This window comes from Embiotoca jacksoni, unplaced genomic scaffold, assembly GCF_022577435.1.
Source record: "Embiotoca jacksoni isolate LCO1_2020_lvr unplaced genomic scaffold, fEmbJac1.0.p SCAF_3, whole genome shotgun sequence".
In the NCBI taxonomy this organism is placed as follows: domain Eukaryota; kingdom Metazoa; phylum Chordata; class Actinopteri; family Embiotocidae; genus Embiotoca; species Embiotoca jacksoni.
Window position 1 is genome coordinate 12,973,488 of NW_027185381.1, and position 15,584 is coordinate 12,989,071.

General features: G+C 40.4%; 3 protein-coding genes across 3 annotated transcripts; 2 read left to right on the forward strand and 1 right to left on the reverse strand.

Moving 5' to 3' along the window:
- Nucleotides 1–8: 8 nt before the first annotated feature.
- On the forward strand, nucleotides 9–2,180 carry gatd1 (glutamine amidotransferase class 1 domain containing 1). The gene is made up of 7 exons (XM_069162158.1): nucleotides 9–154; nucleotides 293–369; nucleotides 1,114–1,219; nucleotides 1,313–1,420; nucleotides 1,506–1,597; nucleotides 1,690–1,783; nucleotides 1,871–2,180. Exons 1-7 carry the CDS (start codon nucleotides 13–15, stop codon nucleotides 1,984–1,986), a joined length of 735 nt encoding a protein of 244 aa, XP_069018259.1. The 5' UTR covers nucleotides 9–12; the 3' UTR covers nucleotides 1,987–2,180.
- On the reverse strand, nucleotides 2,011–7,433 carry chid1 (chitinase domain containing 1). Its single transcript, XM_069162154.1, has 12 exons — nucleotides 6,990–7,433; nucleotides 6,659–6,802; nucleotides 5,526–5,658; nucleotides 5,348–5,392; nucleotides 5,142–5,248; nucleotides 4,996–5,057; nucleotides 4,819–4,908; nucleotides 4,618–4,719; nucleotides 4,343–4,492; nucleotides 3,047–3,127; nucleotides 2,913–2,955; nucleotides 2,011–2,809 (listed from the first exon to the last, which is right to left on the reverse strand). Exons 1-12 carry the CDS (start codon nucleotides 7,092–7,094, stop codon nucleotides 2,711–2,713), a joined length of 1,161 nt encoding a protein of 386 aa, XP_069018255.1. The 5' UTR covers nucleotides 7,095–7,433; the 3' UTR covers nucleotides 2,011–2,710.
- Nucleotides 7,434–7,532: 99 nt separating this feature from the next.
- Nucleotides 7,533–15,559, forward strand: ighmbp2 (immunoglobulin mu DNA binding protein 2). Its single transcript, XM_069162152.1, has 16 exons — nucleotides 7,533–7,668; nucleotides 8,809–8,891; nucleotides 9,599–9,768; nucleotides 9,856–10,051; nucleotides 10,136–10,233; nucleotides 10,335–10,498; nucleotides 10,619–10,819; nucleotides 10,920–11,067; nucleotides 11,157–11,331; nucleotides 11,818–12,000; nucleotides 12,091–12,209; nucleotides 12,301–12,395; nucleotides 13,079–13,202; nucleotides 13,302–14,108; nucleotides 14,218–14,417; nucleotides 15,267–15,559. The coding sequence occupies exons 2-16, from the start codon at nucleotides 8,815–8,817 to the stop codon at nucleotides 15,462–15,464; spliced, it is 2,955 nt and encodes a 984-aa protein (XP_069018253.1). The 5' UTR covers nucleotides 7,533–7,668; nucleotides 8,809–8,814; the 3' UTR covers nucleotides 15,465–15,559.
- The last annotated feature ends 25 nt before the right edge of the window (nucleotides 15,560–15,584 follow it).

Below are 15,584 nucleotides of genomic sequence, written 5' to 3' on the forward strand. Positions count from 1 at the left end.
TTATTTACGCGGATGTTGTTGGCACCTGACAGTACTTCCTCCTCGCACTCGCGTCGTTTCTCCCACAAATATTTTCTCGTTGATTTCAAGCAAAAGGCGATTGAAATGTCTGCAAAACCAACCTGTTTGATAGTGGCAAGTGCTTCTCCTCAAGGTCGGTACATTCGTGTGTTTTTTTTTTTTATTATTCTGTAACAGCCTCGTTGTTCTGCATTCAATCGTTCATTTGCCTGTTGGCTGTCCAAACAGCATCACTTGTAAGCGTTTAAAGTGACGTGTTTTGTTCATTCAGGGGTGTCAGCAAAGTCTTTTCATCAGTCCTTCAGTCTTTGTAGCTCTGCGTTTAACCTCCAGACAGCCACACCTGGGGTAAGACTCTTTCTACCTGAAAAAAATACTAACAGCAGTGAGCGCTAACTTCTGTGTGCGTGACCTCAGCACGCTACTCCGTGACTCGGTTACGTAGCGGTATCCATGGCAACAGCACAGGAAAATAATTTAAAAAAACAAATCTTAAAACTGCCTCTAAACTCACGGATGTCTGTAGTCCCACCGGGACAAAGCTTTAAAGTGAGGGTTAAAACTTGAATTGCTGGACACAAGAAGTCACTATGAAGTCTGTTGTCACTGTACGTGCATCGAAGGCTTCATATTTACACATCACTAAAGCTCCCTCTAATGGTTAGATTACTGAAAAATGTCTAAATGTCTCATAAAATCCGAGGTCCAAAATTGAGAGATATTAAATGTACAATGACATAAACCACTTCTCCTCCAGGAGCTGGATCATGTTGACAGAGCAGCTCAAATTGTCAGAACCCCGGATGGATAATGTTTGCCAGGAGTATAACCAGTAATTATTTCCAATACTGAATAAAAACGAGGAAGAATATTTCAAAGAAGGTGGATCCATGAGGAGATATTTCATCATTTCAGCTAGACTGCAGACATCTGTGAGATCATGGATATGCATTTTAGGATGCAACCATTGGATGCAACCAAATTCTTCAAAATAGTAACCCTTGTGTATATTTTCTCCTGGCGTAGTCAACACAGTGTGACCTCGGCACTACATCACGTTACCCCGTACCAACGTGTTTCTTTGAATTGCAGGGGAAGCCCATAGACTTTGTTGGAGTTGATGAAAGCACAGCGAGATGGGTGCAGGACTTTAATGTGAAACCCTACGCAACACCGGCCAAACTAGAATCTATAGATGGTGAGAATATTCATGTCGGGGTCATTTTGCTGTTTTCGTGTGTGTTGCTGTCTGTTGGACTCTGCTCAGTTACGTCATGATGACCCTCTCAAGGTGCCCGGTACCAGGCGCTGCTCATCCCGGACTGCCCTGGAGCGCCGAATGACATGGCACACAGCGGCTCTCTGCACCGCATTCTCACACACTTCATCTCTCAACAAAGTGAGTGGGCTCATTTTGTAAGCAGTCAGTTTGTAATCGGACTTTTGTAACAGCAGATACATGCTGACTGTTCCTCTCTGTGCAGAGCCTGTGTGTGCAGTGGGACAGGGGGTGTCAGGGCTGTGTTGTGCCACTGAAGGACAGAGGTGGATTTTCAATGGCTACAGCCTAACAGGGGTCAGTGTTATTTTTGAACTCATGAGGGAGATACACCCGAATATATTCATCCTGTACTATTTGTTCACTAAATTCACTGTTTTTCTTTAAAGCCATCAGTGTTTGAACTGGTGCGGAGGCCTGACTTTGCCAACCTGCCGTTGATTGTAGAAGACTTTGTAAAAGACACTGGTGGATCATACACAGGTGAGCTGACCTGCAGAACACGTACAGTACATGGCATCAGTAAAATACTTTATCATCATTTCTAAGACCATCTCTTGTGTTTTCCAGCGAGCCAAGAAGATGCCGTGCACGTAGTCGTCGACAGACACCTGATAACTGGACAGAATATGCAGTCCACCTCACTTGCTGTAAATAATCTAATCCTGCTCTGTAATGCCAAATAAAAAGAGACACCAGGAGCACTCAAATTCAACAGTTTAGCTGTCCCACATTTATATCAATGTAAGTAAACAAACATTTATCTTAAACAAATATTGAAAGATGCTAGGTCAGATCAGACGGTTGGCAAAAGTTAAAATACAACTTCATTACTTGTAAATGCTGTAACTTGAAACCTATTAAAAGCCACACAATCTAATGTCTTGATTTGAATATTAACAAAAGAAAAAACTTTGTAAGAGCGCATTCTGGCTGATGGATAAGTAACAGAAATGATTTGTGGCTCTGGACCAATGAGATGCTGCAGCTCTCTGAAGGCCTCCCAACAAAAATAAACCCTTTCATTTAAACTTTATACATATTGATGATCATGCACCTCCTGTTGTTGAATGCAAATGTGTTACTGCTCTCTGGTTGAACTGTACAAATTTTTTCACAATATCAATGAAAAGAAATAAAACATCCTAAAGTACATATTATTTGATGCACACACCTTTTAAATGAATAAACCTCGGTTTAATTCACGCAGTCAACATTTCTCAACACTTTTCCGACCCTGAAACAAGTTGAGCATAAAACTGAATCCTGTCAGTGGCTCATTTCAGAGTTCATTTCTGTTCAGAGAAAAATAAAAAATACCAACATACAGCACCAAGTTCAGTGAACAAGAAAAACTATATGAGTGCTGAGAATCCCAAGATCCACAGTCTTCACCAACAAGTGCAGCTCTCATAGGAGATCATAGAAATAATCCAGTCCTTGTCCCAATTCCCACAAGGAAATTCCTGTTCCCAGCTCAGTCGCCAAGGAGACCCGCAGGTAGATCGACTGTAAAATAGTTAAAATATTGTAAAATCCATACATTGCTGTATACATAATTAATGTTGCTCCTATTATTTTTCAAAGCAACTCAAAAAGTGAAGAGTGTTACCTTTAGTGATGGATAGTACACCACATGCTTCATTGCATTGTTCCTGACATGAAAGGGAAGAAAAAGATCTTGTTAAGAGATGGTCCTGTGAGTTTTTAAGCCATATTTTGTTGGTACTGTTACTAAATCAGTACCTCTTGTAGCTGAAATAATGTTCTGCAGAATATTCATCCCAGAGAAGTTTTGGCCTGTGTTCTCGCAAAATCTCTATGTACCTGCAGGAAATCACAAGTGTCAAGTGTTAAAAGCTTAACAAACCTCTCAATCAGCATTTTACTGTGAATTCTCTCTGCTTCTTACTATAAACTCTTTTTTTCCAAAGTCACAAAAGCTTTAGTTATTTCAAAAAAAAATTGCATGTGTTTTTTCCTTTTAGTTTTATAAGGGTGGGGCTTTTCTGATTAAAAAAAAAAAAGAAGGTGATGTCACATACTTCTGAGCACAAATCAGAGATAAGCAATATTTGAATATATACAGTATATACCTGATAACAGTTGTAGGGTTGTTGTGGCCACTGTCACTAAAATCTCATCAAAACAAACCCCAAACAAGGAGTTGTTGTTTTTTTAAATAAAACTTTTACTTTGATTGTTTATTTGGTCACAAATATTTTATGTTTAAGAAAAATACTTTGATTTGAAAGTTTACAGAAACTTTAAAGGGGTGGCAATGAGTTAATTTCCAGCCAAAATTTAAAAAAAAACATGTTTAGCAAATACCTTATGAATAATACTCTTTTTGTTAATTAAGTTTTGCAAAAAAATCTCCAAAATTACAAAGCACATCAGCCTTTAAGCTGAAGGCAAAAAAAAATCTGTGTGTGTGGAGTTAAAAATAAATGGATATACCTGCCCTCCATGGCCCACTTCTTATCTTTGCTCGAGTCTGGGATCTTGAGCTGTCACTAGCACTTGAATCCCAGACTGGAGTGGTGGTCGATTTGAATTAAGGGAAATGTGAGCGCCAGGTTTTGACAAGGAAGAAGAGTTTGTGGCTGTTTGTCTTAAACCACTCCCTATGTAGTGCTCCGTATTTACTGCCATTTTCTCAGTGTCACAGTTCTGAGTATCCTATTTTATTCACTTCAACTGTGGACCAAAACATTGGAACAAAAAAAAGTGTCTGATGCATGTACACTACTTTTTGCCAACAAGTCAAAAATGCAATATAATTTACTGATGCAAAAACAAAGTAAACTATTGAATACTGGAAGCAGTGAATAAGTGAACAAGGGACAGATTGCTGTCGACACAGCTGATGTCTCTGGCTCTGCAGCATAATTTTAAATAATTATTTAAACCGTCCACTGTGAGTCCAACAACGTTTCAGGAGGACAATGCTGAATTAGTAGACTTCTCTTTTAAATATGTGTCACTGTAGCTGCTAAAATGTGAGAAAGTGTTTTAGTAATAGTCACAGTATTATCTTACCTCCCCCCCATGATTGGCTCTGTTCCCTGGCTCGCAAAATCAAGACCATACAAATTGAGTCCAAGTAGGATCTTTTGCCTCCACTGAGTGTTGGGTGCAAGCTGGAGAACACAGTCTCTCACCCAGGGCAGAGGAGAGCTCGGGCCTGGTCTGTTGAAAAATCAAACGAATAAAAGAGCATATAACTTGTCATTCATGATGTGAATCTCCTTGTAGCTGTCAGTCATTTCCATTTCTACCTCAAATATATGAGTCACTGGATCCTGTGCTCTCACCTGGCACCGCTGGAGTAATCATACGTCATGAGGCTGAATCCATCGACCGCAGGGGCCAACTGCTCAAATTCCTCCCTGCCAAACATCCCTGGCTGCCCTGTGCTGATAATGATAGAAAATATAGTTTTTAAAAAAAATCAGCTCCAATCACAGTGATTGTTTCACATTTGTTTTTGCTGAATGCGAAATAATTTCATTCACCTTGTCACAGCAGGTGGGATAACAAGAATGCAGTCTAATCTTTTAGCTTTCAAAGTCTCACATATGTGTTTCACCAAATGAACCAGTTCCCTATATGAAAAAGATTATATATATTAATCTCAGATCAAGAAAAAATGTTAGAGCTTGAAATATTGGTCAGTCAATAGAATAACTTACTTTCTCTTGTTGCCTCCCAGCTGGCTCCACACCTCCAAGGTAAAGCCATCAAAACCTTCAGTCTGCAGGGCCACAGCATTCACATTAGACAGAACAAACACAGCAACATTTTGAGGGAATTAAAAATAATCACATCGCCTCAGTACCTTTGCAACATCCACCAGCTCACTTCCAAGCTCCTCAATTTCATCTTCACTTCCCAGCACGCTCGTGTAGTCCTGGTAGGACCAGCCATCAAACAACAGCCGAGGCACTAAGGGTGAAAAAAAATGTCTTATTTGAAGCCACTTGCACTGACCCACATTTATAGATCTGCGTTGACTTGTGAACAGTGAGGACGAGATCTTCTCACCCATCCTGACTTTTTTGTTAGACTTGCGTACAGCTTTGACCCAACCTGGAAAGACAAAAAAAGATCCTTTTACCTCATGTGTATCTCACGTTTGGTGACACTTTAATAAGAGATAAAGTAAAAAAAAAAATTAAAAAAAAAAGGAGACTTTTGACTGTCAGTGATGTGAATCGTCTACCTGGGTCATGATCGTGGAGTCCCGTGACGTCAAAGGTTTCAGGTCCTCGTCGGCGCAGCTGAAGCCACACCGGAGACAATGACGTCAGTTTAGGGCCAAACATCTTGGCAATGTCATAGCCGTGGGAGTTCCACTGCAGGATGAGAGTATCAGACGTGATTCAGATACTGTGTCAAAACATACATAAAACAAAGAATCGCCTTTCTTACATTCCCAAATGCATGTTGAAGTAGTCACTGCCTGCAACTGTCAGACGTGTCTCCATCATCCAGGGTAAGAGATGGGGGGGCACTGGATGAGGTCAGGGTTGCAACTAATGATTGATTACTTTCATGTCAAGCTGCTAATTATTATAAGTATTGTTGTTATTGGCAGTATTATTTTTTTCCCGACCTTTTTTCGGATTGTGAAAAAGTGCCAGTTTAAAACTCACAGATTTAAATTTTACTATCAAGGAAAACCAATAAATCTTCGCAATGGAGAACCTGGAAGCAGGAAATGCTCAACACCTGTGCTTGAAAAGGAGCTGAATGATGAACTGATTATAAAACCGTTGGTGATGAATTTTCAGCCAATTGATTTATCAATAGCTTCAACTCTGGCAAATATAATATATTTAGTATGATATTATCTCTTAATGTTACTTTGCAAAAATGCATTTATGAAACATTAAAAGACAAAGCTTTATTAATTAAAGACTAGAAGACAATGGAGCAACACAAGAGTCACTGAAATAGTAATCAAGCAATTTGGGCATTAATAAATGTATTTGCAAATTAATTTATGAATCTATAAATAAATAGACTAAATATCAAAGTAATTCATTGTTTGATATTTAAATGGACAATAAAAGGAGCAATTATAAAAATAATTTACAAATGAAATATTAATACATCAATAAATTCTAATTAGAAACAGATTTACAAACACAACATAAAGTACATCATTTAATTTTTTAATGAATTCATAAATAAACACAACAATTTAAAAATCGATTTGAAAATGTGACCTTTTCAATGCATATTTGCACACTTACAAGAATCTGAACGTATAATTTAATGCTGTGATAACAAGTGTGTTATACAGCAGCAGAGGAGAGTGTGGATATGTTGGTGACTGGACTTCAGACTTACAGGTGTGACATATCCCAGCACTGGTCCTGGAAATGTCCTCTTGATGTGAGCACAGTGCCTCTTTTCCTCCTTCACTATGTCTTTCCAGTTAAGATCTGACACAACAAGGCCTCTCTCCAACACAGCTAATTCAGCTGGAGATGTCTGAACGGTGAGATCAAAAGAGAAAAAGGAGCCCATTTCAGTGACAAACAACCATCCACGGAGGACAAGGACCTTTTTCCCGATTCTGGAGAATTCTGGTAAATTCAGCTGGCAAACACAGGAAGACTTTGTATGACCTGACAGCAAGCACAGCTCAATTTGCAGGTGAAGACCTGGAGTTACTCACCTCAGCCTCAGCTTTATGCGACTTCTTTGCATCAGTTTTTGAAAGTGTGGCACCAACCAGCCAGCAGCATGAGATGACATGCAGCAACACAAACGTCGCTCTCATTTCCAAAAAAGAAAAGCCAGTTAAAAAAGGAGCAGTTAAATAATAAAAAAAAAAATTAAAAAAAATTAAAAAAAAAAAAAGGGCTAGCTCAGCTCTGCAGGTTTGCAGCGCTTCCTTCCTGACAGAGATAAAGCAGATTAAAAACCAGCATATCCTCCGGAAGACTGAATCATACCGAGCAACGATCCGACACGCCCTGGTTCATGCTCCTAAAACACATTACCTGGATTTATGATGAAGAAAAAAAAAAAGGACGTAGCTCTGACTGCCGGACGGTTTGTGTCTTTTTGACTGACAACTTAGATCAACGTGTTTCTGAAGCGTCTGGGCAACTTCCGTGTTTGGGGGGGTTTTCAAAATAAAAGTCGTGCGATTGAGCGGCGAGAGGTCAGCTGAGCAGACAGGTGGCAGTGTGGCGAATTTGTTAAACCAGTTGGAGCGCAAACAAAGAAGACAGCCCCGCTGCTGTAAAGCCATAGAAGATATTACCAAATTATTTAACCAAATCGTCTCTTATGGTTTCGTGTCCTCTGCTCTGTCGGTGTCTCTTCAGAGACCTGAAGACGGTAACTGGGTGAGTGTCTCTCTCTCCAACTACAGCTAAAGTGAACGGAGTGCTGTGGTGTTCGCTGACATGACAGCGTAAAAGCTTTAAGGTACATTTGAACCACTAAGATGCAGCCTGCTCGTATTGTCTCATGAGAAATGGCGAACTACAGGCGAAAGTAATATTAATGCATGAAGGGCAGGAGCTCCATAACATGACTCAGCATAGTGGAATATGTCTGGGCTGTTGGATTCAGACGCGTTTAGGATTAAAGGAACCAAAACCACAATGTAAAACTACTCCACTTAAATTCAAAGACAACATTATCCCAGTGTAATGTTATACAAATTTATTATTATTATTATTATTATTATTATTATTATTATTACTGTGTATGCAGGAGTTTATGTTGTGGCTTCATGTGCAATTTTAAATCGATCCATTTTTTTATTTTTTTTTACCACAAACCAATAAATAGGCCAAAAAAACTAAACAAATTACCTGCGAGTTGTAGTACAAAGTATAAAATAACATTTATATTACTTTCAGTGGTATCCAGATATTGTGCGTTGTATGTTTGGGGTACATTGAAAGTTGTACACATTTGTTTTACTTGGACCATAGAAGCACCTCGGAAGTATTGCACTTGAATAAGTGTTCCTGGTTACAGTCCGTCAATAATAGTGATTTTGCCAATTCATCAATCACACCATCAGGTTTATCAATTAGATGTAACTTGATTTGTGGAGTAAAAGTGCGGCTGAGTCTTTGTGCTGGTCATATTCAGGTGATCTTACTTCGGTTGTGTTGAGCTCCTTCCATCTTGTGAAATGTTCATTACATGGGTGGAATATTTTATTATTATTAACTGAGGAAGCTAAACAACAGAAAGATGTTAAACATTCAGAAGTAAATCAAATCAAGAATATATTGGGCATTTTAAATGCATAAAACAAGGCATTTAATCTCGCACAAACCCTACAGTGTCTTGGATTGTTTTGAAGGAGACTTACATTTTACAGTTTTGATTGAGACTGATTCTACCTATGCAATGAGCCCTTCACAACATGGAATAACCTGGTATGTGTGAAGCATTAAAATGTGTTTGTATGCTGTCTATAGATGAAAGGAAGATGTATTGTTTTGTTGTTTTGGTTTTGGTTTTAGTCAACGATGGCAGTGGAGAAATTTGTGTTCAACACACTGGAGCTTCTACAAGAGGAGCGGGAAGCTGAAATAGAGGAGACCAGGTATGTAAATGAACATCCCGACTGTGATTCTATCTGACAAAGAGCACTCCGGTGGGTTTGTTTAGTGGACTTTGGAGGAGACAAATTAATAGAAGAGTGCTGAAAAACAAAGTGGCAGAGGCAGAAATATTGTGAGTTCCACCCTCTGGTGTTGGTCAGGCTCCAAACACACGGGGTTCAACATTTCCCACAACGCCACTTGATAGTGTAAGACCGTCCATGCTGGTAAATGGCCACAGTCAAACGCTACTCTCAGAGTTTGTAATGCAGGTCCTCTGATCAAGCCCAAGTAAAGTTAACCTATATTTTATCAAAGGTTGGAAATGAAGGAAAGCAGTTTTATCTTTTTAGTGGCCGGAGTGGAGAAATACAGAAATCCATAATCCAGTTCCTCCTCATCAAAATATCCCTCCTTCTGCTGAGGACAAATTACATCACTTTTGTATTGGGCTTTCAATTTCAGATACTCAGTTTCATTTTCAGAATACAGTTCATCCTCGATATCAAAAATGTATCTGCATTACATAATTGTCACTTTCACTTTAAGTTATTAAATATGTTTTGGCTTGTTTAATCAGAGTTGTAGACATCTTGAAATGTAATTTCTACTAGTAAGAACATAATGTTGACTTGGAGGAATGTGATTGTGGATATTTAAAATTGCTGGATTCTTGCCAATACACAGCACTACATTTGTGTGCTCCCAGGATTTGGAAGGAGAACATTTCTCTCAAGGATCTTCAAAACAAAGGAGTTTGCCTGCTGAAACTGCAGATAGGAAGTCAGTCCACTGGCCTGTACGGTCGTACAGTTGTTGTCTTCGAGCCGAGAAAGCATCTTGGTTTCTTATCTCTGCCAAGCAACAACTTTGGACCTGGTGAGATGGAGAAAAAAAAGAAAGCATCTCTGTTTTTTGAGACTTTTCATGCTTTGCTTATTGTGAGATGTTTTTCTTTTGTTCCAGGTGACATCATTGGTTTGTATGACACCGCTGGATGCACTGCAGCCTCACAGATCAGCACAGGGATAGTGACGAGGGTCAGCCAAGTGTCTGTGAGTGTGGCCTTTGACGATTTGAAGGATGGGCTCAGTTTTGATACAGATGCTCTTCACAACCTCCTGAAGTTGGCAAATGACGTCACCTACAAACGAATGAAACAGTGAGTAATCTGAAATATCACAGAGCGTGTAAATAATGACATCTCCAAACATCTTTATTTTCACCGTGTGTTTTGTGATCATAGTGCCTTGAATACATTAAATGGATACAGCAATGGACCAGCGGCCAGTTTGATAAATGTTCTTTTCGGAGATTCAAAACCTTCTTCTCACTCACAGCCAAGTGAGTAAAGCTTTGAAACATATCCTATCGAAAACGATCCGTCTGGTTTTTCTGTGAATTCACGTAGATTTATTCTTTGTGTTTCTGTTTTGTTTCATCAGATGAGATTAAATACGTGAACTCAAACCTAGATGACTCCCAGAGAGAAGCCGTTTCCTTTGGGCTTTCACAGAGAGAACTGGCAGTGATTCATGGACCTCCAGGCACTGGGAAAACCACCACTGTGGTGGAGATAATCCTGCAAGCTGTCAAACAAGGCCAGAAGGTGGAGAAAGCTGAATTAATTCCTGTGTATGAAAATATTTTTGTATCTTGTTGCATTCGTCACTGCAGCATCTCAGTCGGATAGGATCCTTTTGATAATTGGGCTCTTGTGGCTGCGCAGGTGCTGTGCTGTGCACCCTCAAACGTGGCTGTGGATAATTTAGTGGAGAGGTTAGCCCGATGCAAGGCCAAGGTCCTGAGGCTGGGTCACCCTGCCAGACTGCTGGAGTCCATACAGAAACACTCTCTGGACGCCATCCTCGCTCAGAGTGACAATGCAAACATCATAGCTGACATCCGTAAAGACATTGATAAAGCTTTCGTGAGTATTTTGGTGTGTGTGCTCCCACTGGCATCCAGTCGAGTGCCATCGTAAATGAATTGTGACAGGTTGTGTATTTAATAATGGGTTTTTTTCCAAGGTGGGAATAAAGAAGATGAAGGAAAAAGGAGAGCGGGTGAACTTCAGACGAGAAATAGCGGAGCTGAGGAAAGAGCTGAAAAGCAGGGAGGCAACAGCCATCGCGCAGATCCTGAAAAGTGCCGATGTGGTGATGTCAACCAACACAGGTCAGTCATGTCCTCAAGTGAAGGAAATGTCATTGAGTAGCAGCGGTGGTGACGAAAGGCCTTCAGAGAGCGCTCGTCTGTGTCTGCAGGTGCTTGTAATGACGGCCCTCTGAAGCTCCTGCCTGCAGATCATTTTGATTGGGTGGTGATAGACGAGTGTGCTCAGGCCCTGGAGAGCAGCTGCTGGATTGCCTTGCTCAGAGCGCGCAAGTGCATTCTGGCTGGAGACTACAAGCAGCTGCCACCGACTATCAAATCACAAAAGTAAAATACACGTTTTCCTCTTTTTATGCATTCATGCACAAGTAACATTCAAGGTTTCATATTTTTTTTATATTTTATATATTGTCATAAAAAAAAAATTCTCTAGCTGAAATGTTTTCTTTAGAGCAATAACTCTGAAGCATTTTTCTACATTCTTACATCATTATCACTTAATAAGCAACACTCGAGGTTGAAGGACAGGTTCGCAGTTTTTAAATTTCCTTCATTAAACAATAGCCCGTTGTTCTGGGTACCCTCATGGTTGAAATGCACTTATTGTAAGTCGCTTTGGATAAAAGCGTCAGCTAAATGAAATGTTATGTAATGTAATGTAGCCTGTCACTCATGTGACCACTACAACTGGCTGTTGTTGTTGTTTTTTTTCATGTAAGTGATATCAATTCTGTCAAATCAGTCACAGGAAAAAGCTAACTTTAAAGCATCTTGTTACATGAGGCATTTCGCTTTCCTATGTTCCCCATACAGGGCTGCTTCAAAAGGCTTGTCTCTGAGTCTTATGGAGAGACTTATCCAGATGTACGGAGACTCAGTGGTCCGTATGCTAACAGTTCAGTACCGCATGAACAGCGCCATCATGGAGTGGGCCTCCAAAGAGATGTACCAGGGAAGACTAACCGCTCACAGCTCTGTGGAGGGACATTTATTAAAGTGAGAATCCACTTGGTTACAGAAAATGTATTTGTGTTTCAGTGAAGGATAACTCTTTAAATTAAAATATAAAAATGTTGATCCAAACAGAGATCTAGCAGGAGTCACGTGTGTCGAAGAGACCAGCACACCTCTTCTCCTTATTGACACAGCAGGGTGCGGTCTGAGTGAGATGGAGGTCGCAGATGAGCAGTCCAAAGGCAATCAAGGTTAAAACATTTTTTTTATTTTAAAAGATACCAGAAGGTTTTTACCATCTGTGTGGTGTAAGATTTAACCCTATGTTTACTGTTTCCTCAGGTGAGGTCGACATTGTTGAACTGCACATAAAGGCCTTGACTGAAGCTGGAGTGAAAGCTAAAGACATAGCTGTCATTGCTCCGTACAATCTACAAGTAAGTCACAGATCTGAGTCGGTCTGCAACTAATATCTATAAACAGATATGTGTATAAGAAAACAGCACCTGTTGGCAGCAGGAAAAGATTTGGGTACCGAAAGTCTTTTAGTTTCTCATGACCAGCACATAGAGGAAGTGTTGGCTTGGATATCTGCTAGCTCCCAAACACCTGACATATTGGTCGTTGTCCCCGGAGGCAAATCATCGTCAGATCAATAGTTGATAGGTGCAGAGATTTGGCTACAATGAACAATTATTTCCATTTTCAGTTCATGTATTTGTTTCCAAAATGTCAAAGAAAAAAGTAAATCGAACAGCCCAGAATATGAAAAATACTGATCTTAGTGTCATATGAGACTGAAAATTGTTGCAAAACGTGAAAAATTACAAGCTGGAATAATATAATGCTGAATATTTTTACATAACACTGACTGAAAATTAAACAATCATAAAAAAAAAACACGTTTTATGATCAGCTGACCTATTGTTGCAGGTCTCGTTTTGAGTAATTGTATTTTAGAATATATCTGAACTCATTGTAATAATGTAAAACTTTCTCAATGTTTAAAAAAAAATATCCAAACTATCATTTAGATCAAAATTATCACCCAAACCTTAAAAATAAAAAATGTCTGAAAATAATTGAATGATATAGTTTTTATGTTTTTATTTCCTTTAAGGTCGATCTTCTGCGTCAGAAACTGTCTTCCAGACATCCAGAGCTGGAGATCAAGTCTGTGGATGGATTTCAGGGCAGAGAAAAGGAAGCCGTTGTGCTGTCGTTGGTTCGGTCCAACAGAAAAGGTCATTTCTGAGTGTGGAGTCCTTTTGATTCCGTCACATCATGAACATTAGCTGCATTCATTTACTTGACAAACATGTTTGTCAATTCCTTTATTATAGGTGAAGTTGGATTTCTGGCAGAGGACAGAAGGATAAATGTTGCTGTGACACGTGCCAGACGCCACATCGCTGTAGTGTGTGACACACAGACCGTTCAGAATCACGCTTTCCTTAAATCCCTCATCAACCACATGACCAAGTTTGGTGAGGTCAAAACAGCATTCGAGTACATTCGAGATATCGTGCCACAGAACTACACCCGCGACCCCAAAGACACAAAGACTGCCAGCTCCTCCACATCTACCAGACAGAAGGTCAGAGATCAGCCCTCCAGTAAGGTGAAGCAAGGAAAAAAGAAATCCAGTAAGGAAAATACAGCTGGTTCAGAGAATCACGCGAAGTTCGGCACGTCAGCACTGACGGAGCACGAGCTGAACAAGAAAAGATGCGCTGAGATCAGAGAGCAGTTGGAAAGCTTCATGAAGAACTTCAGTCAGCGTGATCTACAGTTTCCTTCATCTTTTAACTCTCATGACCGCCTGCTAGTGCATCAGATCGCTGAGGAGCTGGGCCTCGTTCACGAGAGCAAAGGGGAGGGGAGCAACAGGTGCATCACGGTCTCCAGGTCCCTGGAGTCAACAGGAGCTGAGGAACCGACACAAGAAGAACAAGAACAAGAAGAAGCCAAAGAGGAGGAAATGGCCCCGAAACCCCGAACTGAGCCAGTGTGTCAACCTTCAGTAGACCTGAAAAATTTACATTTGGAGAGAATGAAGAGGGAGCAGCTGAAACGGGAGGAGAACTCTCAAAAAAAAAAAATACACAACAATCCTCCAGCTCAGGCACAGCAGTCAAAGAAGGCCAAAGGTTTGCATCCGAAACCTCTAATAAAAACATTCCGAAAGACACATCTGAAAGTGTCTTCTAATGCATCTTCTGGATTTAACTGATTTACTCTGCATCATTTTTGTTCCAGAAAAGAACCGAATCAAGGGTGGCGCCTGCGACATCGCTGCTGCCGCGGCTCCTGATGATGACTTTGACACACTCATCAGCGCTGTCATGAAGGCTGACAGTATTTGTAGTTTTGTCAAGTGTAAAGTGTCTCTACTTACACTCGGACAGCTTTGCCAGTTCTGCAACAGGCAGTACTGTCTCAGCCATCATATACCAGAGGTAAGAGGGCGACCCCAACCAAGCACTGTTCGGTTTGCTTTGTGGTTTTCTTTATCCTGGTATCACGCCAAAGCATGTAACACACCCACCTGTCCACTAGAGGGCAGTATGTCAGTGTCACTTTTCACATTAGGTCAGTAGGGCGGACCAATCAGCGTCGGTGGTTAAGTGCAAGGACGTTGAAGTCGGACATTTCTTTTCTAAATGTAGTTGAGCGGTGGTGGAGTTTCGGCGCATATGGATTAGTCAAAGGCTGCTCCAATAGTTTCAAAATGAATCCAACGTCTACACCCAGTTGGATGCAACGACTTCAACTGATTCCTTACAGAGTGTACACAGACCTATATATTTACACAGTGAATTGGGGTCTGGTAACACATGGCGACCTTGCATAGGCCTAAAAAACAATGTGGTTTAGGAAAACAAAAAGTACTTGGTTAGGTAAAAGTTTTAAACTTTGAAAGAGTTACTTTCTTGAGGACTTGAACCCCGGACTCTTGGGTCAAGGTTTACTGTTTTATCCATCCAACCCCTTTTGACCTGTCTACATGACCACATGGACCTTAACAGTTTTTCACTTTGTCAAATTACCTCCGTCCCATGATCGTAATGTGATGTGTGCCTACTTTTCACGCTGAGGACCCGATGTCCTCCGGTGGACTGGCGGGGATGTTGGATGCTTTGGCGTGGTACTGTGGCTGTGTTTAAGCTATGTCGGTGTGATTTACCAGAAATGATGATACATTTGCTGCTAAAAAAAAAAAAATATATGAACGACACCAGGAGAGTATTTGAACTTTTTTGTGTTTTTCCAAAAATTCTGATTGTCATGTCGTTAACGCTTTTTAGGTTCATGGCTGCGGAGATAAAGCCAAGTCTCACGCTCGGATGAGAATAAGCAAAGAGGGCGTTCTTTACGCTGGCAGTGGGAAGAAAGACAAATCCATGGACCCAAATAAGAAAGCCTATCTGCAAAGAAAACTGGACTCTAGACTTAAAGACATGTCATCTCAGAGGAAACCAAAAAACAAGGAGAAGGACAGCTAATGTCATCAAATGAATAAATCTGAGGACTTTGTTCTGAAAAAGATGATACAGTTCAAATGTTTATAGTCCTGTGATTAAACGTGCTCTGACCTTCACTGGATGCAGTGTGGTTTTGTATAA

What these genes read in the sequence shown, in the direction of transcription:
- ighmbp2 (XM_069162152.1), top strand. Translation starts at nt 8,815, where the DNA reads ATGGCAGTGGAGAAATTTGTGTTCAACACACTGGAGCTTCTACAAGAG. An exon ending in AAGCAACAACTTTGGACCTG is followed by an intron (nt 9,769 to 9,855) that starts GTGAGATGGAGA and finishes CTTTTGTTCCAG; the next exon opens with GTGACATCATTGGTTTGTAT. An exon ending in CCGACTATCAAATCACAAAA is followed by an intron (nt 11,332 to 11,817) that starts GTAAAATACACG and finishes TTCCCCATACAG; the next exon opens with GGCTGCTTCAAAAGGCTTGT.
- gatd1 (XM_069162158.1), top strand. Translation starts at nt 13, where the DNA reads ATGTTGTTGGCACCTGACAGTACTTCCTCCTCGCACTCGCGTCGTTTC. An exon ending in TCCAGACAGCCACACCTGGG is followed by an intron (nt 370 to 1,113) that starts GTAAGACTCTTT and finishes TTTGAATTGCAG; the next exon opens with GGGAAGCCCATAGACTTTGT. An exon ending in CACTGGTGGATCATACACAG is followed by an intron (nt 1,784 to 1,870) that starts GTGAGCTGACCT and finishes TGTGTTTTCCAG; the next exon opens with CGAGCCAAGAAGATGCCGTG.
- chid1 (XM_069162154.1), bottom strand. Translation starts at nt 7,094, where the DNA reads ATGAGAGCGACGTTTGTGTTGCTGCATGTCATCTCATGCTGCTGGCTG. An exon ending in TAACAAAAAAGTCAGGATGG is followed by an intron (nt 5,249 to 5,347) that starts GTGAGAAGATCT and finishes TTTCACCCTTAG; the next exon opens with TGCCTCGGCTGTTGTTTGAT. An exon ending in GATTACTCCAGCGGTGCCAG is followed by an intron (nt 4,493 to 4,617) that starts GTGAGAGCACAG and finishes ATTTTTCAACAG; the next exon opens with ACCAGGCCCGAGCTCTCCTC.